Source organism: Macrosteles quadrilineatus, unplaced genomic scaffold, assembly GCF_028750875.1.
Source record: "Macrosteles quadrilineatus isolate MER2022 unplaced genomic scaffold, UCM_ALF_1.0 Scaffold_4__1_contigs__length_99947679, whole genome shotgun sequence".
NCBI classification, from domain to species: domain Eukaryota; kingdom Metazoa; phylum Arthropoda; class Insecta; order Hemiptera; family Cicadellidae; genus Macrosteles; species Macrosteles quadrilineatus.
The window spans coordinates 27,341,779-27,366,393 of record NW_026542597.1 but is presented as its reverse complement, the minus strand read 5'-3'; the positions used below and the strand labels follow the sequence as shown (position 1 = coordinate 27,366,393).

Sequence of the window (24,615 nt, the reverse complement as noted above, 5' to 3'; positions counted from 1 at the left end):
AACAAATTGGGCTGTTATCTAGATACATATTTTACTTTATAAAAAGATAAGTTACTTCAGATAAATACAGTATAAACCACAAAGTAAACTACCTATTTGTTCCATAATACTTAATTCTATGTTCTAATAGCAAAAAATAAAATGTTAGCCTACTGAGAGTATTCTCAGAAGATTAACTCTTCTATTAGGAGTATTTCATTCCATCTATGTTTGATAATATTGTTGTCATGATGGTTAAATTTAAAAAAGGAGATGTAAAAAAAATTATCATAGCATATATTTAAGGCCAATACATACGCTAAGAGAATTGTAAAACTATACAAAGAGTGCTTCAAAGGGCATTTTGATACTCCATTGATAAAATACAAACAGTATTTTAGTAATTGCCTTTACGTGATATAAATTAGAACAAAACTAAAATTAATTAGAAACTCCGTTATACTTAATGGCTAATTTATGTGACAATATTTATCTAACATAGAGCGAATTAAAATGTTGTTTTTAAACATTGTCTGAATATACGTCTTAAATATGATGTTGAAATGATTTTTGAACAAAAAATACACACACCAAATAAGTAGTTTGGTTACTTTTCTATACAGATCTAAACTCGAGTGTCTAAACTTTTCCCCTGACATTAGCAACGCGGCTGGTTACGGCGTTCATCGCCTTCAATCTGAGAGACGCAACAGTTCTAGCATTTTGGATGTTCCGATCTGACTAGTAGCGTTTTGGAAATTCCGACCCGACATACGATCGCAAGATCCAAAGTGAAAAGGACAGCCTATTTCATAAGTTTACTTTAAGAAATAAATTTGTACTTCTAGTTATGACTGTACTTTTGGATCTTACGATTTTGGAACTTCCGATCGGCAATATTTTCTTTGGATCTTTTGATTTTGGATCTTCCGACCCGCTAAATAACCTTTGGAAATTCCGATTTTGGAAGATCCGATCGGCAATATAAACGTTGGATCTTTCGATTTTGGAACTTCCGATCGGCAATATATTCTTTGGATCTTCCGATTTTGGAACTTTTGAAGACCATCCATCTATTCTCTGTTCTGTTTCTGGTTTCTGTGACTCCGAGTCCGATCCGATCCAAACTCCGACTGGGACTGGGACTGAGACTGAGACTGAGACTGGTGAGTGGTGACTATGTTCTCCCACGGCCGCCTTTAACTCCAGGGGCCCATTCCCCCATTTCATAATAAACTACAAGTTACAACTTGTAACTTGTAATTTTCCATTAGATTTGCATTGGGCGATCAGCTGATTTACTAATAATATTAGTTTGTGCTTTATTATGAAATGGGCCCCAGGCCGCGGCCTTCGAATTGGCAACGTCGCAGCAAGTGGTGTTATAACAGCTGTTTTGTTTGGAAGCATCTAATGGTATTTGTTAGATTGGTTACTGGACTATGACAATATTGACTCCGCTTAAAATGTACAGATACATAATATATATATCCCCGCCGCAGCAAACATGCAGACTAAGCTATAAACCTAATGTTATTGATAAACCTTAGGAATTATCCTTAGCCTTCCTATATCATAGGAATCATAATGGAAGGAATCATAATCCTTAGTAATTATGAAGAACTGAATATATTTTTAATCTCATTCTTAGATGTATAAACCAATTTAATTAATAAACCTATCAAATAGAAGTGCTGGGAGGTGTAAAAAATGTATTTTCCAGATATATACAAATAGTGGGATTTAAACTAAATGCTAGAAAAATGTCGGTTGGCTTCCCTGCAAGGCGTTTATTTTAAGACACTGCTCTGGTAAGTGGTAATAATATCCCAAGACATTCAATCTGTTCTACTTACTTTGTAATGCAAAACAAAGACTGAAATTGAGTCGCCGTCGCCAACAATAGATCTACAATGTAATGAGTCTTAAATCTTTCTTTTTCTGTTGATAGTTGATGAAACCCCGGCATTCTTACAGGTAAATTCTCTTGTATACACTACCCTATTTTTAAAATAACTAAGTTTATATCTATCTATACAGATTACTGACTGAAAATCTGAATTAATTACTTAAAAAATATATTAAGATTCATAAATTTGTAATTTTATGGCTTGATTTCTTTTAAACCCAAACATTTGTTACATGAAACTACCTCGAAATAATTATTTTAATGTTTCTTTTTTTATTCTATTGATGGAAAGTCTCTTTTATGTGTTTTCACTATAAGGCCCATGATATTGAACTGATTGAAGTACATCATTCATCTCTATATCTTTGTGATTACTTATCTGAACAGAATACACACATAATGCAGACATTTTCAACAACATTTATAAAAAAAACTTCTGAAAACGTTGTTTTTATACCAATTGTGATGGAAGATGTCTGCAATTATATCCTTAGTAACTTAATGATAAAATATTATTAAAGACCAACGTATTTATAACACCCTTATTTGATTCCCAAGGAGTCCTGGACTCGTTGGGAATCAAAGGGTTATAACGTACCGCTTTATTGAAATCGTGATTTGCATTGCAGTCGCCCAAGTTAGATGTTTTCTAATGATTCCATTTGGACTCCTGTTTGGTAGGTAAATGTATTTTCTTGACGTTGGTAGCACTGGGGCAACAATATCAGAATCTCTTTACTGGAGGTTTCTATTATAGGCAAGGAAGTGACTGGCTCTCAAATTTAACCTTAACGGCAAAAATTCTTCCATTTTTTAGGCTGTATTCAGTTCTGAAAATCGGATTTTCCCAAAATTGGCTCGAACGATTTTGATAAAAATTTAGTATGTTATAGTCCTTTAAATTCTGAAGAAAATTGTACAAATCCCATTTCCGTATATTTACTCTCACCGCTTACACATGATAAAGGTTGTTGACAAACTTATGGGAGAAAGTATTGTGTCAGAATGCTGTTGATGATACCGTTTTAGCGAATTTCCCTATAGGGAAGTAGCTATTACCGTAGGTCTCATGGTAAGACTTAGGCCCGGGACCGATTTACTTTTTCATTTTTATGTCCCCAGAGGCCAAAAACACCATTCGTTCAAATTTTTATATATATATATATATATTCTTGAGGAGATCTTGATAGAGTTTATGATGAATGAAACATGAAACAGAGCAAATTTTCGTTTAATACAAACGTTTTCAAGCAAAGAGAAATGAAAAATGTAAATATGAACAAAACAAATAAATATGAACTGTTTACAAATAGTTGAATTTTGAGAACATATATATATATATATATATATGTGTGTCCGTGAACATGATAACTTGAGTAATTTTTATCCGATTTTGATGAAATTTGGTTTGAAGGTGTAAGGCGGGATAAACTTGAATGAGTTCGCTATCCAGCATGATCGGACCATGGGAACAGGGTTTTATGGGGTGAAAATTGGTTTTTCTCACTTTTGACCCTCAAAACACAAAATTTCCCAATTTTTCTCTAAACTTTCTTAAAGAGCTTAAAAAAAACAAACAATTCAGTTTATCAAAGTGTTTTTGTACGGTTATTGGTTACGGATAAAACAAAAAACAAAAAATGGTAAATTTAAAATTCCCATGTTATTCTTATGAAGAATATTGTAAAATGTTGTAGGTTGCTTGTTTATGGATATATTTTAATCAAACTTGACAAATTTATTTATTTTATAGTAAGCTATCAATATTTTACTAAAAACACACTACTTTATTAGTTTCCTTTAGCAGCAAACCTAGGTACTCGTTAAACATAATGTTATTTAAATAGATCAATTGAAAATCAATTCAGCCAAATGGAAATTCGCTTAGATGGCAGGTTTGCTGCGGCGGGGGTGAATTTGTTATGTTGTAGATTCCTAGTGACTCCATGTGAACTCATAATTCTAACTTTTTAATCAAATATATAAGAAAATATCCCCGCCGAAGCAAACCTGCAGACTAAGCGAATTTCCATATACACAGCTGGAATTCCACTAAATTGTTCCCTTTAAATTGTCAGATTTATTTCCTATTTAAACATCATTAATATTAATGAGTACTTAGGTTTGTTGCTACAGGGAAGAAAATAGGGGGGTTTTATTGAAATATTAATAGCTCAGTATAAATTAAACAAAATTTCAAAATTTCATTAATATATGTCCATACACAAGCAAGCTACAACACTGTATTTATTCTCCATAAGAATAACATGGTAATTTTAAATTTACATTATTTTGCGATTTTTCCGTAACCGTTAGGCATGCAACAATGCTTCAATATACTAAATTATTTGTTTTTTTGAGCTCTACAAAATGGTTTAGAAAGAAATTGCAAAATTTTATGTTTTCAGGGTGAAAAATTAGAAAAACCCATTTTTACCCCATAAAACCCCCCATAAACCCCTGTTCCCATAGTCCGATCATGCTGGTTCGCAAACTCGTTCAAATAAATGTAGGTTTACACGTTTATACCAAATTTCATCAAAATCGGATCATTTTTCTCGAGTTATCGCGCTAACGGACACATATATAAATATATATATATCTTACTAATATTATAAATGTGAAAGTTTGTGTGTTTGTTTGTTTATTTGTTTGTTTGTTTGTTTGAAGTTCAATCACACATTAACTACTGGGCGGATTGGGCTGAAATTTGGCATGATGATAGCTCACATTCCCTATTAACATATAGGCATATTCTCATCTCAAATATCCTTTCGGGCTCCGCCCCAAAGGCTCTGTGGTTCCCCATGGTAACCTTAAAAGTATTCATATTTAAAGGGAAATAAAGAGTTTTTTCAGCTGTTTCAACTAAAAAAAGTTGGTTCCATGATATTCAAAAGCATTAAATGTTACTAGGTGGCGTTCGCAGAGGCATCCACAAAATTGAGCGGAGTCGTCAAGGGTTTATATTATATCGTTTTGGTCATACTGCAGTAATACCAGTCGTTTTTAATGTATGCGTTGCGGGTCTAAAGTAGCAATTTTACTCTTTAGGAAGTAAAAATGTTTTTATCCTCTATGGAGTAAAAATAGTTTTTATCCTCTATGGAGTAAAAATCAGCTGTTGTCAACTCAGTTGTAAATTTCTATTATAAACGATTGCATGTATATCGAAATTTGTATCGATTCGTGCTTCAAAATTATTTTAAGCTACAGTCTAGAGTCTCTTCCCATAGCGTTTTAGCTTTGCAGATACATTAATCCATTCCCACACTCAACACGCTCGCCTTTACTACTTCCTTCACCACTTCCTCTACGTGACGGACCTGTTTCCCTCCCTTCCCATAGCATCATATGATTGCAGATACCTTAATCTAATCGTCATAAACAGTTCCAACACTCCGGACAGCTTGCCTTGACTACCTCCTTCACCACTTCCTACATCGTGGACCTGCTTTCCTCCCTTCCCATAGAATTTTATGATTGCAGATACCTTAATCTAATCGTCATAAACAGTTCCAACACTCCGGACTGCTCGCCTTTACTACTTCCATCGCCACTTCCTACGTGACGGACATGTTTCCCTCCCTTCCCATAGCATCATAGGATTGCAAATACCTTAATATAATGGTCTTAAGCAGTTCCCACAACCTGGACAGCTTGCCTTGACTACTTCCTTCATCACTTCCTACGTCGCGGACCCGTTTTCCTCCCTTTCCATAGCATTTTATGATTGCAGATACCTTAATGTAAACGTCATAAGCAGTTCCAACATTCCGGACTGCTCGTCTTTACTACTTCCTTCGCCACTTCCTACACCACGGACCTGTTTCCCTCCCTTTCCGTAGACTTTTATGATTGCAGATACCTTAATCTAATCGTCATAAACAGTTCCCACACTCCGGACAGCTTGCTTTGACTACTTCCTTCATCACTTCCTACATCGTGCACATATTTTCCTCCCTTCCCATAGAATTTTATGATTGCAGATACCTTAATCTAATCGTCATAAACAGTTCCAACACTCCGGACTGCTCGCCTTTACTACTTCCATCGCCACTTCCTACGTGACGGACATGTTTCCCTCCCTTCCCATAGCATCTTAGGATTGCAAATACCTTAATATAATGGTCTTAAGCAGTTCCCACAACCCGGACAGCTTGCCTTGACTACTTCCTTTATCACTTCCTACGTCGCGGACCCGTTTTCCTCCCTTTCCATAGCATTTTATGATTGCAGATACCTTAATGTAATCGTCATAAGCAGTTCCAACATTCCGGACTGCTCGTCTTTACTACTTCCTTCGCCACTTCCTACGCCACGGACCTGTTTCCCTCCCTTTCCGTAGACTTTTATGATTGCAGATACCTTAATCTAATCGTCATAAACAGTTCCCACACTCCGGACAGCTTGCCTTGACTACTTCCTTCATCACTTCCTACGTCGCAGACCCGTTATCCTCCCTTCCCATAGCATTTTATGATTGCAGATACCTTAATCTAATCGTCATAAACAGTTCCAACACTCCGGACTGCTCGCCTTTACTACTTCCATCGCCACTTCCTACGTGACGAACATGTTTCCCTCCCTTCCCATAGCATCATAGGATTGCAAATACCTTAATATAATGGTCTTAAGCAGTTCCCACAACCCGGACAGCTTGCCTTGACTACTTCCTTCATCACTTCCTACGTCGCGGACCCGTTTTCCTCCCTTTCCATAGCATTTTATGATTGCAGATACCTTAATGTAAACGTCATAAGCAGTTCCAACATTCCGGACTGCTCGTCTTTACTACTTCCTTCGCCACTTCCTACACCACGGACCTGTTTCCCTCCCTTTCCGTAGACTTTTATGATTGCAGATACCTTAATCTAATCGTCATAAACAGTTCCCACACTCCGGACAGCTTGCTTTGACTACTTCCTTCATCACTTCCTACATCGTGCACATATTTTCCTCCCTTCCCATAGAATTTTATGATTGCAGATACCTTAATCTAATCGTCATAAACAGTTCCAACACTCCGGACTGCTCGCCTTTACTACTTCCATCGCCACTTCCTACGTGACGGACATGTTTCCCTCCCTTCCCATAGCATCATAGGATTGCAAATACCTTAATATAATGGTCTTAAGCAGTTCCCACGACCCGGACAGCTTGCCTTGACTACTTCCTTTATCACTTCCTACGTTGCGGACCCGTTTTCCTCCCTTTCCATAGCATTTTATGATTGCAGATACCTTAATGTAATCGTCATAAGCAGTTCCAACATTCCGGACTGCTCGTCTTTACTACTTCCTTCGCCACTTCCTACGCCACGGACCTGTTTCCCTCCCTTTCCGTAGACTTTTATGATTGCAGATACCTTAATCGTCATAAACAGTTCCCACACTCCGGACAGCTTGCCTTGACTTCTTCCTTCATCACTTCCTACGTCGCAGACCCGTTATCCTCCCTTCCCATAGCATTTTATGATTGCAGATATCATCATCTAATCGTCATAAACAGTTCCCATACTCCGGACAGCATGCCTTGACTACCTCCTTCACCACTTCCTACATCGTCGACATGTTTCCCTCTCTTCCCATAGCATCATAGGATTGCAAATATCTTAATATAATGGTCATAAGCAGTTTCCACACTCCGGACAGCTTGCCTTGACTACTTCCTTCATTACTTCCTACGTCGCGTACCCGTTTTCCTCCCTTCACTTATAATTTTTGGAATGCAGATACCTAAATCTAATCGTCATAAACAGTTTGCACACTCCAGACTGCTCACCTTTAGTACTTACTTTAACACTTCCTACGTCGCGGACCTCAAGCTAGTGTCGTCATTTGTTTATTTTATGATCCATACCACCGTTTATGTTCTAATATCTGTGGAATAATGCTATCAGCTATTTATTTATCTACTGCATTTAAAAGTCAACAGCTGATCATATTTCTTTGTTTATGTGTCAAATACTGCTTCCATAAGGATTACATTGAAACTTTGAGACCCAGTGGGGCGGATTCCTGAGAGTTATTTTTAACGCCATATAGATGTTGGCACTCACCGATATGATCTTTATCACCATCCAAAATTTGAAAACGATTGATTCAGCCGTCTAGGAGGAGTTTGCGTATTACGAAATGCATAAAAGTCGACGTATAAGAGCTTCGCTCAATAAGATTTACCAACAGGGTGCAGCACTATTATTTTTTTCATTTATGAAAACAGCTAATTTGAACTAAGCAGCAACATAAAACTGTAATATGCAATGAGAACTGTCAAAGTAGGATTGTTTACAGTTATGTTTATGTTTTTTTTATTTTTTTATTTTATGAATAATTTGTGATATTTTGCGAATCTACCAAAATATTGTTTAGGCTCTATTGTTAAGTTGCAGTGGTAGAACATTATGGCTATTGTAGATGTGTAATACCATTAGTATACTGTCAATTTAAAGAAGCAAATTTTATCAAACTTTTTCCTCCCCCATTGCAAATGCAAGGCTTGGCTATAACTGCAATGAGCATTTTAAACTTAACCCCGTACGAAGGACGGGTACTCTGCTAGTAAATATATATATATGAATTTGAACGGATGGTGTTTTTGGCCTCTGGGGACCTCAAAACGAAAAACTAAATCGGTCCCGGGTCCAGGTCTTACCATGAGACCTACGGTAATAGCTTATTCCCTATATGGGAAATTCGCTAAAAGTATACATTGCTTGCTTAAACCATGTAAACAGAATAATCACAACTGATTTTTTCTTTAGCTATTTATATGCTTGGGAATTAAAAGGTTAATAATATTCCATACTCATCACAATCAGCAAAACTGAACAAAAATAAACAAAGTCTTCATAAAGGCGGCTTTGTGTATGATTTTATTGATAACTTATTAATTTCATCTTGTAATGTTGTAGGCCCTAGATAGTTTGTTATTCTAGATAACCTACGATTTATTTTGTTTATTTGAGTGAATTTTGTTTTATTTATGTTTTTCCACAGAATGATGGAAGATGAATATTACACTTCAATCTGCAGTGCAGCAACCCTACAATCCAACAAGAAGGGATTTTTCCAAAGCTATGCTGACACTGTAATAGCACAAGCAGGAACACATTTTTTATATGAGTTCAAGAAGCTCAAGTCGGATGCAGAGCGACTCTTGAAGATTTACAATAATAAAGAGGTCTGCAATAATAGAGTTTCCCAATATAATAGTGTTTTGCAATAATAGTGTTGAATTTGTGATGTTTATTAGATCATGTTTATTAATTTCAAAAAAGAATAACCAATACCCTGTGATGTTCGATAGTGTTTCCCATGCTCGTCTTCGACTCGCATGTAAAACACGATCTTGCCCCGAAATGGGTCACTTTCGTGACTAGTAGTTAATATACTATTTTTTAATAGAATAGGTAACTTTCTATTAAATTTTCACTTTCTGTTTATTTACTTTTATTTGTTTTGATAAATTCACTGAGTGTGTCACAATTATAATCACAATTTCATAAACTCCACCTTGAAGGGTATATTATGAAGTTGTTTATTAAAAGATCTATTAGTTACTTTAATTACTGTCTTCGCATCTATGTAGACAGAGTGGGTTGCCAGTATTTTAGCTGTGCATGTGCTGCAATGTTTTTGTGTCGTGTCTTTGTATTATATATTTATTTAACTGTTGACTGTTTAAATGAAGACATTCAAAATGTAAAGACAAAATGTAAAGATAATCATTTATTTTAGTCAATCACTACACACCCGATGGAGTAATCTTCAAAACAACTGCAGTGCAATAATATACCTGTATTGCGAAGAGAAAATCAATAACTAATACATCTACATATTTGCAAGTAATCTGCCACACGAAAAATCATTAAGTAAGTAGTTTTGTTACTAGCATTCTTTTGAGTCAAATAGAAAATTACATGTCTTTTATGTTTAACTTGAATGTCCCAAACTCATTACTTCATTAAGCAGTTTAGGTACATTTTCATGTTTAGTTTCTAAAAGTCCAGCTGTGTTTACAGCTTTATGAGGTAGTCCACGGAGTCCTGGACAATGTAACACAGCTTTACCGCGGCAAAGCTGAGCACCTAGCTGTGCAGAGGCGAGGGGAAGGGGAGCGAGAGGCGAAAAAAGGACGGCACGAGCGAGCGTTGCTGCTACTGACCCAGGCTGTGATAAGAGCTCCCCCTCCTGGTGAGCAACATTGGCATGTCTCTGTAGACACTTAGACAGTCTTTATCATTAATACAAGCAAAACACCTTAGTTAACTAGAGATAGAAACGGAGAACAGGTGGAGGGGTTATTCAAATAACAGCTTTGGGAAAGCTATCAGTAAAGGAGATGAACTTTTGATGATTTTGAGTTTTGATTAGACCACAAATCAATTTTAGAAATTCGATCTTTTATGTAAAGACAATTATTTTTGCCACTACTCTATATTGCCACAGAGAAGTGAGGAACTCATCTTTACTTCCTTGTGATACAGCTAAATTTGTAATTGCCTGTTGTCCTGTTACATTATTTAGTGATTTCATTTTTTCAACATTAAAGTCAAATGTTTAGTTGACTAATTATATTACAAAAATCACAATTTTATACTTTTCAGTGACTCAATGCTTTATTGATAAAACTAGGTATTCCACTCTTATAAAGCTGTAGATAGTTTTAGAATACAAATAGAGGATGTTGAGTTGAACTTACCAACAGGATTACAGTGATGTAAATTATTACATAAGTCAAATATGTTACCTTTTCAACTTCACCATAAGCTGAAAGGCCAATCATTATCAACTACATAACTTTTAATACCACACCATGCAAATTAAGCTAGAATAATTTATAAATAAAAATACTTTTTAAAAATAACACGTTTTTAAAAGCACTAAATAGTATAAAATAATTTATAAAATGTTGAGAAAATAAATACTTGTAAGATTTAAAACAAAAAACGTGGGGCGCATGCAATAGATCATATTAGTTCAATAGGTGAAGTTAATTGTAAATCAGCATGCGCCCCACGTTTTTAGTTTTAAATCTTACAAGTATTTATTCTCTCAACATTTTATAAATTATTTTATACTTTTTAGTGCGTTTAAAAACGTGTTATTTTTAAAAAGTATTTTTATTTATAAATTATTATCTAGTTTTTAGTCTTTAATGTGTAAATATGTTAAATCTATTTTATATAGCCTCTAAAATGCATAACCAAAACCCAAAACCTTATTATCTGTAATCATATGTTTTATCTTTACTTTGAAATGATTGTTTTATATTTTTAGAATATCTCGGAAGCAGAACCTGTACCTCTTAACCTCTGCTCTTCTAACTGTCAAATTTAAGTATTTACAGCTGACTTAAATCAATTTATATGTTTACATTCTTTTAAAATGTAAACATGGAAAATTTGGAAGCCAAAGGGGCGTAGCCCAAGGGAAATATGAAAATTAAATTATATAATATTGCATTGTCATCCATTTGTGAGCTATGTTTCAAGTTTCAAGTCTCTAGCTCATCGGAAACTTCGTTTAAAATTGATATAAAAATTTGTAGGAAAGCGAGCTAATAAAAACAAGCCCTTGGGATGTAGTCCAAAGGGAAATATAAAAATTAAATGATATAATATTGCATTGTCATCCATTTATGAGCTATATTTCAAATTTCAAGTCTCTAGCTCATCGGGAAGTATAAAAATTTGCAAGAAAGCGATTTAATATAAACAAGCCCATGGGGCGTAGCCCAAGGGAAATATGAAAATTAAATGATATAATATTGCATTGTCTTCCATTTGTGAGCTATGTTTCAAGTTTTAAGTCTGTAGCTCGTCGGGAAGTTAGTATAAAATGATTTCAAAGTTTGTACCGGACAAGAAAGCAAGCTAATAAAAACGTTTTAAAAATAGAAGTGTGATAGTGATCTCCGAGTGGCTCAAATGTTTTGTTTGAATAAAAAATTGCTACAGCTGGTCCATTGGATAGGATGTCTCACAATTTCAAAATTCAAAAGTCAATACTTAAGTTTTTTGTTCCAGGCTCAGGTAGCTCGTCAAATGGAGGACTCAGTCTACCAATGGCATTGTGGTCTCGAGCCTTCATTCTAAGAGAGCTCTCCGAACATCATCTGTGTCTCGCCGACGTACAACTCGCTCTTAAAGAGAAACTGCCAGATAACTTGCGGTCAGTGGTGTTACTATACTCAGGGGGGTACCCCAGGGATAGTTTGGTGGGGGGGGGGGAGGCAACTGATTGGTGGGGGATCACATCCTTTGGGAGGGGAGTCCTATATAAAATGTATGTTTTTGAAGTCTGGAGGGGGCCTACATTTGTTTTTGTCATAAACTACAAAATCTGACTTGTAGTACAATCTTAACGATTTCTTCACAACAACTTTAAAGGGGTGTGTGACAATGAGGTTGATTTGTTCAAGGTTTATAGCAAAAATTGCTCCACATTCCAAAATTACCATAAAATACCTACAAAATATTAACTCTTTTATTTCAAACATGGTGGGCATTTTCCAAAATGGCAGCAAACTTGGAAAGTGGAAAACTTTGTATTTTATGGAACGTTGATGCAATTTTAAGACTTATTTACTCTTCACATTTTTGCTCTAAACTTACTCGTTTAGGAGCTACATGATGCAAAATTACACCGGAAGTAATTTTTTCATAGGCTGTAACTCCTAAAGGTTTATAGAAAAAAATGACAGGAATAAAAGTTTTTAAATTGCATGTTCTATCCGAAAACATGATAAAATATAGAGTGTTCCATAAGACATTTCTAAGTTGGCCGCCATATTGGAAAATGGCGATATCCCAATGGTGGCCTCCTTGAGTTGATCACCCTTGTATAAGACCAGTGTTTCTTCAGTGAAACTATAACAGGATAAAACCATTGTCTTTTAAAGTCAATGATTAAACTGCCAACCTTGTGTTTGTTAAGAGAGCAACAATATATAACAATATTATAGCAAATATAACCACTCAGCTGTCAAGCCCTACATTTGTAATCATGATAGAACAACAACTACATAACTGATAATGACAATAGATCTGATTACTATTTGTTAAACAATGTTTTATTTTAAGTAACTACTACAAGATTAATAAATCTAGATTTACAAATGCTACTTAAAAGTTTTGATTGTTTCAATATAGATTTTGAATGCCTGCTCCATCTTCAATTTCATAAGCTGATCTCAATTTTTTCCCTCGATCTTCTTAACAACATGCTCGTCCCTCTTAAAATTGAGCAAGTTAATCTCACTCTGACCCAATTTACAACCAGGCTGTAAAGGCTAGCCCCATTTTTCTAATAACCTCTCAGCCAATGCTCTTATCAGAGTCTGAAATTCGTTGCCTAAGATTCCGCAGTCAGGTTCTTAGCTGAGTCAAAGAAGCATTCCGGAATTCACAAGCTGACATATATTACCTTTATTATCTTACTCAGTGTTTTTTACCACATTAATAACCTGTTTTGGAAAGTTAGTACAAGTTTTTGTCCCTATTCGCAAACACCAAACCAAAGCTGCATCTGCCTCTACTAATTAGTAATTTTTACATTAAATTCATGGTGATTTCATAGAACGGAGGCTTACTGGCTGATGGCTGAGTGTTACCGAGAGTTGGAGGAGCCAATGAGAGCCAAGGTTGCACTGCAAGTAGCTCTCAAGACACTGCCTCCTGAAGACAACTCTTGGAGAAACAAGATAGAGGAGGCACTGAAGTCTCTATCCAATGACAAGCCACAGCTGACATCTCCAGCTGATGATGGTAGGTGACGTTGGTCTGCACTTTAGCGTTGTCTGTTGGATACTGAAGCAGACGTTTCATCTATGTGAACCAGTATTAGGGAATTTTCATTATTTAAATAGAACATATAGCTGATTGAGCCTTTTGGTGTGCTACTGTCAAATATATGTTTGTCTGTTTCCTCTCTTATTTTTTGATAGGTAGGCCCTACTTTGATAATTTTTTTAATACATAAAAGATTAAAATTCGTTGTAGTAGTCCCAGAACTGTAATAATGACTAATATTGGTTTTATATTAACTGTTGTCAGTTCCCAATTGTGTCTTTCGTTGATGCTACAAAATTTTGGTGAGCTGCCATTGTCAAGCATACAGTCCAGGAATGTATATTAAAAATCCGCTTAGCTTCGTTGTTTGGTTTACACTCATGAGACTTAACACACGACATATAAATAAATAATACTTTTAGTTGGATAGGCCTATATTTTAAACCCGTGAGGCCTATTACGGGTACAAAACATAGGCCTATCCAACCAAAAGTATTATTTATTTATGTTTTGTGTGTCATGTGTGTAAACCAACAACGAAGCTCATATTTTATAATTTACATTCCTGGACTGTATGCTTGACAACGGCTCGCCGAAACATGTAGCATCTACAAAAGTCACAATTTGGAACTAAAGACAGGTAATGTAAAACCAATATTAGACATAAATGATGCTAAGGTTTACAGTCAAGTTTTTTCAGTTTTGCATGGTTTCACATTTTGCATATTTAACATTCTGTAATTAGCAGTTAGCACACTCTGTTGGTGGCTCGATTTGACAATATGTTCATATTCATTCTAAAACCGACACACACACTGATCCATCTGGCCACTCTTTAAAGTATGTTTTGATGATTTATAGTTGAATTATTTTGATCTCAAATCTCACTTGAAGCTAACTCTGAGAGCGAACAAGATGACAAGTTTTGCCCAGTTACCAATTTTGGAGATAAGGCATTTCAAAATTGGGTTCTTGCCTGGTTCTAGAGCTAGCTGATTCCATCCTTTCCATCTTTGTGCTAAATAGCAGTTTTTTTACATCTATTTGGAAGCTGACAAAAAAATGAAAGCCATACATTTAGTTACAATTTGACTCATGCATAATTTTTCAGTGACCCTACTTGAGGGGCCGCACCCCCACTTGAAGGGTTTGTCGTCTGCACTGTCTCTATGCTCCGATGAACAAGCTGGCCGTTACATCGTGGCTCGTCAGCCAATCAGAAGTGGAGATGTATTGGCTGTAGAACCGGCACACATTGCTTGTCTTCTTCCGGACAAGTTTGGTTCACACTGTCATCACTGCTTTGCTCGGTAACCTAGTTTTAACATTATTTCAGTATTAACACCATAAAATCACAGTGGAATTGCAAATGTCATCCATGGTCAAGGCAAGATCGGGAACATCTTCCGTGGTCCCAGCAAGATCAAAATCATCTTCCGCGGTCTCAGCAAAATCAAGAAGATCTTTCGCGGTCACTGTAAGAGCGAGAACATCTTCTGCGGTCACGGAAAGATAGATAACATCTTCAGTAGTCACGGCAAAATCATAAACGTCTTCCATGGCAAAATTGAGAACTCCTTCAACAGTCACGGCAAGATCAAGATCATATTCCGCGGTCACAGCGAAATTATGAACATCTCCGGCAAAACATGATCTTGGCGAAACCGTAAACATCTTCTGCGGTCACGGTAGCATCAAGAACATATCATGCGGTCACGGCAAACTTGATAACATCTTCAGTTCGGTTGAAATCATGAACATCTTCCATGGTTAGTGTAAATTCAAGTACATCGTCTGCAATCACAGCGAAATTGTTAACATCTTCCGTGGTCATGACAAAATTGAGAAACTCTTTAGTAGTCACAGTGAAATCTTCCGAAGTCGAAACAAAATCTTTGACATCATCCTTGGTCATGGGACATAACCGTCTTCCATGATCACGGTAAAATCGTCAGTTTTCGATCGCGCATCTTTGTAAATGCTCTCCTTGGTTATGAAAATTTGCTCTCGGTTAGGCTCGATTCAATCCAAACTTGGCCTGACAATCATTTTCTGCCCATGCGAATCTCTCCTGCCAACCGTTGGTCTGACCAGACCTGAAAATAGAGTCCTGGACTGCACAAACATTTTAAATCTAAATTTTATTCATTTTTCTCAAGTACTCCTAAGACCAACCTTTTTACTGAGGTTTATTCTGTATCCCAACCCCCAGCCAGAAAAGTCACGAAAAGTGAAAAAAGTTGTTTTTTCAGCTTGAGAAAGTCAGATGGATTCCCATGCAACTGATGTTTCAAACCCGATTTTGTCTATCAGGTTGCGCAGTGCCGTGGCCTGTAGACACTGCGCCGGGCTAGCATTCTGCAGTGTGGCTTGTCGAGATGCGGCGCAGGTCTATCACCAGCACGAGTGTCGCTACATGGACCTAATGATCGGCTCAGGCATGAGCATCTTGTGCTACATTGCACTGAGAACCATCACTCAGCAGAAGTACAAATACTGGCAGAAAGTCAGGAACAAACAACCGGTGAACCCAGACTACAACAATGTAAGCATGGGAAAAATATCACTAGCACTACAAACTAAGGTACTCTGGGTATGATTCCGTTACAGACAAAAACCTAATTCTAAATGCAGACAGCAAAATGTTAGCGCCTGACACCTGTTACGTTAAACTGCTTTGAAGATTTATGTCTGAAATGATAGCTCTTGGTAATAAGGTCCAGTCTATGACGCGGTTGTACTCAGGAAAATTGACTGTAGAAGCCTTACTCTTTAAGATATATTATTGTTGTTATGATCACCAGTTTCAGTTGTGGGAGGGGGTAGTCACAATAGATTTGAAAAAGAGTGATTTGTTCATTTCCATTAGCAAATAACTTTAACATTTATTTTATTTTACCTTATTCCAATTAAACAGATATAATAAATAAATAGAAGAAATAAAAGTTGTGAAAAAGTGTTTATTGATCAACATTTTTAGTTTTTTCTTAAATAGAGCGTTACCAGTGTTCGTATTGTCTCGTGATGTTAATATCGGCTATCGCCAGATATTGGTTCGTAGGGAGTCGTGTAGCGAACAATTCGTGGTTGAAGGACGACTGACTGCCCGGGGCGCTTCTCGAGCGGTTCTCTCCTACCGCCCTTGTCGTCGGGGTTGATAACTACGGTCATACCCTCCATATGACCACTATGTCCAGCGTTCGTTGCGGCCTTTTCGTGAAACAAATAAATTTATTTGGGATGACCGTGAAATATTACCCCACGTTAATTTTTGTCCCGTTACAGAGTTTTAATAACTAAACTATATTAAATCCTTAATTTAGTATCCAATTCATTTACAGCTTGCCAACTTGGTGACTCATGCGGATAAACGGAAGGCAGACGATTTTGTCAGCCGGACTTTAATGGCTCTTTTTCTACTCAAGATTCTTGAACACTCTGGATACATACCCTCTGAAGATTGCGACGATGGTAAGATGTTTAGAATCTGAAATAGTTTAGCATACCTAAGACTGATGAATTGCATTCTTGTATTGCATTTTCTTTCATTCATAATTTTATAATTCTTTAATTAATTTAATTCAAAGGTAGATAAATATTATGCCATGGTTAACAAAACAAACTTATTCCCTATAGGCTAAATTATCAACGAGTTTGCGAACCAGCATGATTGGGCAATAGGAATGGGGTTGTACAAGAGGTTTTATGGGGTAAAAATATGTTTTTCTCATTCTTGACCATCAAAAAACATAAAATTTTGCAAATTTTTCAGAACCATTTTGTAAAGCTTAAAAAACAAATAATTTAGTGTATACGGTTTATCATTATGCGTTTAATTGTTAGGGGAAAAAATGTATGAGTAGGTCTACAATGTTATTCTTATGGAGAAAGTATACTTCATTACCTTTCCCGTACCAGCAAACATACTTAGACGTACCAGCAAACGTAAGTAGAGGTTTTCGGACTAAAACTTTGATTTATAGAGGTACTTTTAGGACGGAAAATACCATAAAACTTGGTCTTTTCAAGGTGTTTCCGTGAACCTTTTGAATTGTAGAGGTAAAATCAACATTACAACATATAGGGAAGTTCAAGGGGAATAAACAACATTAATTCATCAAGGATTTAGAATGATTGAAGTTCCACTGTATTTAATGCATGATCATCAATGATGTCCCCAGACAAACTATCAGGCATGAGGCTGTTTCTGGGTTCTGTGTTGCTTCATCTTCTGCAGTGTTTGCAGTTTAACGCTCACGAGATCTACGAGACCATGTACAAATCCGAGCTGGACTTTACTTCTTCCAAGATAAACTACATTGCTGTCGGGGTTTACCCTTCAGTTGCCTTACTTAACCACGACTGCTACCCTGCCATTGCTAGGTTGGTAAAATAAAATGAGACATGCTATTTAAGTAAGTCTAACTATTTTTTTTATGGTAAAAGTATATTAGCTGTGGTGAGATTAGTTGTCTGTTAAATTGAATTGACCCTTGATCACACTGTATTAAGAGCAAACCCTCGGATTGGGTACTGCTACAGAAGATATACAGGGAGCATAATAAATTAGTGATAAATTATTGTAGAAATTTTCCATCAGGATTAGTAAAATACAGAATTTTTTGAACCACATAAAATCACAATCACCAAATGAATAAATAAGTGAAAACAAAGAAATTAGGGATACTGTTGGGTGAAGAGAAGGAAGAGTGGCTGTGGTTTAGCTATGAGAGATTTGCATTGTGTATTCATCTAATGTTAACAATGATAAGTTGCTACAATTCAGTGCACAAGGAGTGCTCATTTTATGGCATCAATTTTTCCTCACTAATAATTTACACAAACTTGTGCAAATTAGTAGTACGGGTAATCAGAATGCTGAGAAAATTGTGTAAGCATTTAGAAGATTTGAAACTGGGTCCATCGGTCATTAATCACAAGTGTTTTACACTTGGATTGAGTTGTATGGTCATCTGGGAGAAGGTAGTCTGTAGCTCTTCGAGTGTTGTCGGAGTGAAAATCTTTTCCTCTTGTAAGTTCACTCTGTTCAGTACAGTTAATCACTGCAAGGATATATAGTAGGAGGATGTATGTAGCAAGGATATATAGTAGGAGGATGTATGTAGCAAGGATGTATGTATGTAGTGATATCACAGTAATGATTTTTAGGGATTTATAGCTTTCCTGTAGCTTTCTGTAGAACTGGGGTCAGCTAACTTAAAGCATTTTTTTTCCTACTCATACACACAGTGCATTAGCTGTCCCCGCACCTGGCCATCACACAACCACAGCAAATGTGTTACCGTAGCTGACCTGTATAGGTTGTTTCGACTGAGATTGGTCATTTTATACATCCAGGACCATTTTAAGAGCCCAATGATCAAGGACATCTGGACCCAGTTTTGAACACTCAAAACCTACTGACTTTTCTGAAGATCAACTTTAAAAATTCTAAAAAAACAACATAACAACTGATTGCTATGTGAGCACTATAACCACCCTGCTACCTAGCTGTGTGACTATTAAACTATATGTACAAGTTAAATGGTTGTTCCAAACTTTTTTATCACGATAGAAAATGTAAATGTTTCCATTGTAGATACTTCCGAGGGAAAGAAATAGTTGTGCGAGCAGTGCGACCTCTTAAACCTGGAGACATCGTGGCTGAGAACTACGGTCCTGTGTTCACATTCCGCACACAAGCCGAGAGACATCGGAGCTTGTTGAGCCGTTATTGGTTCAAGTGTGAGTGCAAAGCATGTAGAGAGAATTGGCCTAAACTTGAAGAAATGGATGAAAACAGCTTTCAGTTAAGGTAAATTATTAATTGATTCAAATTTGTAAATTCTAAATATCAAATCAAAAGGAAGTTATCACAGTTAATTTAAACTTAAGGAATTGCACGTCTTTTAAGCCTCTTGGTTTTGAGACAGATAATTCTAAAATGTATGCCGGGCTTTGTCATACAGATAACATTCAATTGTACTGCATTAAATGGAAGAGCAACTCACACAGTTTAGTATGATGGCTAACCTTTCCTAGCAAAATGAAGTAAATGATCCAATACGAGAGATCTTTAATTCCATTGCCTTCACATAGGTACTCTTAATCTGAAAAGCCATATTAATTTTTAGAGGTTAGTTATGAACTGTGGGTGAGTGCCTCTTCTAAGAAAAGTTTCATGAACTATAAAAATGTAATCGTTCAGCAGTTGTAACAAGCTCAGAGATATTAATTATTTTTTTTAAATATCATGTTCGTTTTTGGTACTCATATTTTACTTCAGTAAATTACTATAGCCCAGTTAGAAAAAAAAAAAAACTGAGTTGCTCTATAATAAATACTAGTGTACATGTTGCTCAAAATCGAACAAACAAATAACAATCATAATTTCCGATGATTTTAAATGAGTCAACTAAAAGATTATTAATAACTAATGGAAATACTCACAATTTACATAACAGTCCTATTCCAGTTTAAAGGGTTAATTTTTAAAAATCAAACTGCCTATGTACGGGAAAAGGCAAGCTAAAATCCTAATTTTCGTTATTTTATGGGGTTTTTATGGGAAAATAACATAATTTACCATAACTTTTGAACCGTAATTTTTACAGAAATGGGATTTGTACCATTTTGTTCAGAATTTAAAGGGCTACAACATACTAAATTTTTATCAAAATCGTTCAGGCCATTTTTGAGAAAATCCGATTTTTCCGGTTTTTTATGGGTTTTTATGGGAAAATCCCCATTAAAAAATCAAAATTTCAAAAAATGAAAAAAACACCTGGAGATACCATGGATTAGAACCTACATACCAAATTTCATCGAAATCGGACCACAGGTGTAGTCTCTAGCTCTGTACACATCCAGACACACAGACACACACACACACATCACTTCGAAAACCACTTTTTTGGGTCCAGGGGGACCCAAAACGAATATATCCACTCAAAACTCAAACTCGAAAATTTTGACGAAAACAATACAGTACTTTCTCCATATACTATGGTATAGGGGGAGAAAGTAAAAGTAAACAAAAGACTTGTAATATGTGTTTATAACAACAAGCTATCCACAGTAACTAACAAATTATAAAATACAGTACAAACTGATAAACATCAGTTGTAACTATTGAGCAAAGATTACATTGAAGATTACTCGATAAAGGGTAAAATAGAACTAGTCAGTGTTGATGAGTGTTTCGTATTGGTGCCGGAGTGCACTGGCGTCAACTCAATGTTTCACTCATATTTAAAGGTAGATTTCACAATATTTGAGCACTCTTTTCGTAGTTTGCATAATTTGCACAGCTAAATACATTGAAATTCTGCTGTAATCTATATTTATAAAAGAGGAAGTTTGTATATATATGTGTTTGAACGTTATGGACTCCGAAACAGCTTGACAGATTGTAATGAAACTTTCAGGCATTATTAAGGATTATTCAAGGATGGTTTGTGTGACGTTTGGTGCAGATCCATCAAAAGGGCTCCGCCCCAGTGGCTCAGGAATTTCCCATGTTAACCTTATGAGCACTCATATTTAAATGGAATTAAAGAATCTTAACAGCTGTTTCAACTAAACAGTTTGATTCTGTGATGATCAATAGCATTAAAAGGTTACAAAATGTACCAACAGGGATTGATTGTCTAAACTTTTAGCAATATTAGCTATATTTATATTTATAAAAGAGGAATTTTTGATAGTGTGTGAATAGAGTTTTAATTTTTAAGTACGTATCTTATTGACTTTCTTTTTTCTCAAAAAACCTAATGTTTTTGTATGTTATTTCCCAAATAATAATGTCTGGGAAATGAAAGTATACAGTTAAGTCCTATATCTGAAAATTACGAAACCTAGTTAAATAATAAAAGCCTAAATTTGTTGTAAGAAAGGTGAGTTTCCTTTATATTGCTTTTACAATTGAAATAAACTATACCAAGCCATGGCTCAGTTCCTCGGAACTATTAGCATAACATGACAAAAATTATTAAATTTTGCTTGATTTGTTTAGACAGGAAATTGCAGACTATGGCAACAATCTTCTAAGGTAATTTACGGTTGACACGTTGAAATTGAGTCCCCAGTGAAGTAGACTTGATATTAATTATTATTAAGACCCATGTATATATAAATCAAGATATTGTGCATGCTACCCCCAAGGTCATTATGGTGATTGTGTAGTAGAAATTTGATGACCCTTTCCAGTACTGTGTACCCCTTTGTCATTATAAACCATAATGTATAACTTATTCAAGTTTGATGACATTCCCAGAGGCGGCCCTACATAAAGGTGAACAAGGCGGTGCCTGGGGCCCTGCACAGCCTCATTTCAGATATTAAGAGAGGCCCGCTATTGAACTTCCCCTTGGGCCCCCCAATCTCTAGGGCCGCCACTGGACATTCCTATTGTAACTACTCTAATTCCTTAACTTTGTTTATATTCATCTATTATATATAAAATCCAATGTATGTTTGACCTTCATGCGTTACCAAACCGAACATCCGATTAACAAAACTTTAAGAAGTTATTGTATACACCCCAGGGAAGGTTTGTGTGAAATAACATTTAGGAAAACTCATAAGGGCTCTGCCTCAGTGGCCTTTAAATTTCCCATGTTTACCTTATGAAAAAAGATTTATTTACATTTGAACAGATGATTACTTTTGATTTTTACACTACTATACTCTGTCTGAATTTAATGTGCGGTTGAAGGACAAATTTGTTTTCCCCTGTTTTCTCCCTGGCCCCTGCCACCACAACATATTAGCCTACAGCTGATTCATACTGTTTATAATTTTACAACAGTTGTCACTTTGTTTACATTTTAGTAGTAAACAACATTGTGATTATTCTGATGGTATTTTTTTGCAGTTTAATATTATTCAGTCTGTGTTTAATTGATTAGTGTTAATTAGAAATGGCCAAAAGGTGCCAAGACATTACTATTCAAACTAAAAATACAATTTTTAGAGTGTACAATTATTAAAAAAAGCATTTATTATAAATCTGCAGTATGACACTGACTCTGATGGCTTAAGCGAAGATGATGGTGAATATCTACTTTCCAGTTATGAGAGTGAATTATGTAATGGACCGTCTCCAGTACTTTTTTACGTCCACATTACAACTAATATTTGTTAAATTTACACCATTGTGTTCATTTTGTAGTTTAATATATGTTTTAAAAATCAAATTAAATTTATATGTTTTTACGAGATTTGTTTTCTATTTGGTGTGTACTAAGGCGTATTGGCCTTTTATTATTAAGGATTTGAAATATTTATACAATTATAGTAAACGATGAAAAATGCAAACACTTTAATATAGCTGTTACATACAAATGGTTTAATTTCTGTGTATCTCCAAACATAACTCGTTCATTCAAAATGGTATGATCAATTTGTTATGTTAGTTTATCCTCAGTAAAAGAAAATTGAATGCTTTTACTTGTCATTTACCTAGTGAGTTTAATGTTGTACACTGATTACTCAGGCATAAACAGGATAACCCAATGGTTTTCATCCTGATCTGACCTTAGGGCTCCGATAGAGACATTGACAAAGTTCCTATTACCGACGGTATTAAAATAACAACTAAATAAAGAAGTGAAGAATCACTTTTAGAATTTTTAAACCAGTTTACCACGATATTAACTAATCTAATAATGTATAGTTACATTACCAGAACTGAAATTGTATTTAAAACAATCCATCAAAAGCAAAAATGTTAGTCCAGGATTATGTATATTACATTATAACAAAACTTTTAGTGAAATTAAAATTGATACGTAGATTATTTATTGTTAAAATAAATCTTATTGTTTTATTATGTGTGTAGTTCAATCATAATAAACAAATGCTTCCTAAAAAACCTGTCTGCAATATAAAACAGATGATTGTTACAGGGGATTTCAGTGTAGAAAAGGGTAAATGAGTGGGAGATTTACCATGATAGGGAAATCATATGTTGAATTCCAACCGCACAATTATTTTAGACATACTTTAACTAAGGGAACAGCTGATTGTATTTATTTTTATTTATCTTACTTTGAATACTCTTTTGACTTATTCATTACGTAAATAATGTACAGTTTTAATCTTAGTTAGAATGAGATGCTACGACTGTGGAGCTACAAAACAGTTTTTCTGTATTTTTTTGTGTATCAGCAAACAAAGTTGAAATAACTAATTTTGAACCAATGTTTGTTTAATTAATGTGAATGGATGTGTAGATAAAAAATGTCATTTTATAATTAATCACATTGCACTAAAAATGCATTATAAGTTGTAAAAAATTCAATTAGTGCAAGTTTGCTACAATGTGGGTATAATTATTTCCCTAGGTAATATAATCATAGTAGTTTGTTGAACACGTCAAAAATAAGTCTTAACTCTTAACGAATTGTAAGTATAAAGGATGCAATTATTTTCTTATATTAATCTACTAATCGTGTTTTCTATTTTAGATGCCAGAAAAATGGATGTGAAGGATTCGTCACAGCTTTTACCGATGGGAAGAAACAGAAAGCCAAATGCAATAAGTGCTCGACAGTTTTAAACACTTCAGAGTTGGCACTACTAGTTAAATCATACAATGAAGATTACTCTCGAGGTTTTTCTTTGATGAGCGAGGGAAAACTCTGCGAGGCGGCTGAGATTTTTAGTGCATTCTTGGATGTGATGCATGTAATTTGTAAACCGCCAATGAAAAATATTAGTTTAGCCCAAGAGGCAATGCGATCTTGCTTTGCTTACCCACACAACAAACATGTGGTTAAATAAAATAAATTTCTAACAGAAATGTCGTGGTTATTAAGCCTTCATTAGGTGTTAAGAGTGATATTCAGTAGACTCCTTCTCGATGGGTCAACTAAAGTAGGACATTAACATAGGCAAAATAAGCAAATTACAAGGCAAGAAAGCTGTC

At 35.4% G+C, this 24,615-nt stretch overlaps 1 protein-coding gene across 2 annotated transcripts; it reads left to right on the top strand.

The window, feature by feature from the left end:
- The first annotated feature begins 1,797 nt into the window (after positions 1-1,797).
- Positions 1,798-24,489, top strand: LOC128993374 (SET and MYND domain-containing protein 4). 2 transcript variants are annotated; one of them, XM_054417238.1, is made up of 12 exons: positions 1,798-1,956; positions 8,890-9,073; positions 9,915-10,086; positions 11,922-12,066; positions 13,474-13,661; positions 14,797-14,995; positions 15,999-16,230; positions 17,027-17,156; positions 17,867-18,068; positions 19,285-19,500; positions 21,700-21,735; positions 24,155-24,489. In XM_054417238.1, exons 1-12 carry the CDS (start codon positions 1,934-1,936, stop codon positions 24,468-24,470), a joined length of 2,043 nt encoding a protein of 680 aa, XP_054273213.1. In that variant the 5' UTR covers positions 1,798-1,933; the 3' UTR covers positions 24,471-24,489. The 2 variants fall into 2 exon arrangements, with proteins under 2 accessions (XP_054273213.1, XP_054273214.1); XM_054417239.1 differs by lacking the exon at positions 21,700-21,735.
- Positions 24,490-24,615: the final 126 nt, after the last annotated feature.

Excerpts from the sequence above, each read along its gene's own strand:
- LOC128993374 (XM_054417238.1), top strand. The coding sequence starts at position 1,934 with ATGAAACCCCGGCATTCTTACAG. Across the intron at positions 16,231-17,026 it reads TGAACCCAGACTACAACAAT|CTTGCCAACTTGGTGACTCA; the intron begins GTAAGCATGGGA and ends ATTCATTTACAG. Across the intron at positions 19,501-21,699 it reads GAAAACAGCTTTCAGTTAAG|ACAGGAAATTGCAGACTATG; the intron begins GTAAATTATTAA and ends TGATTTGTTTAG.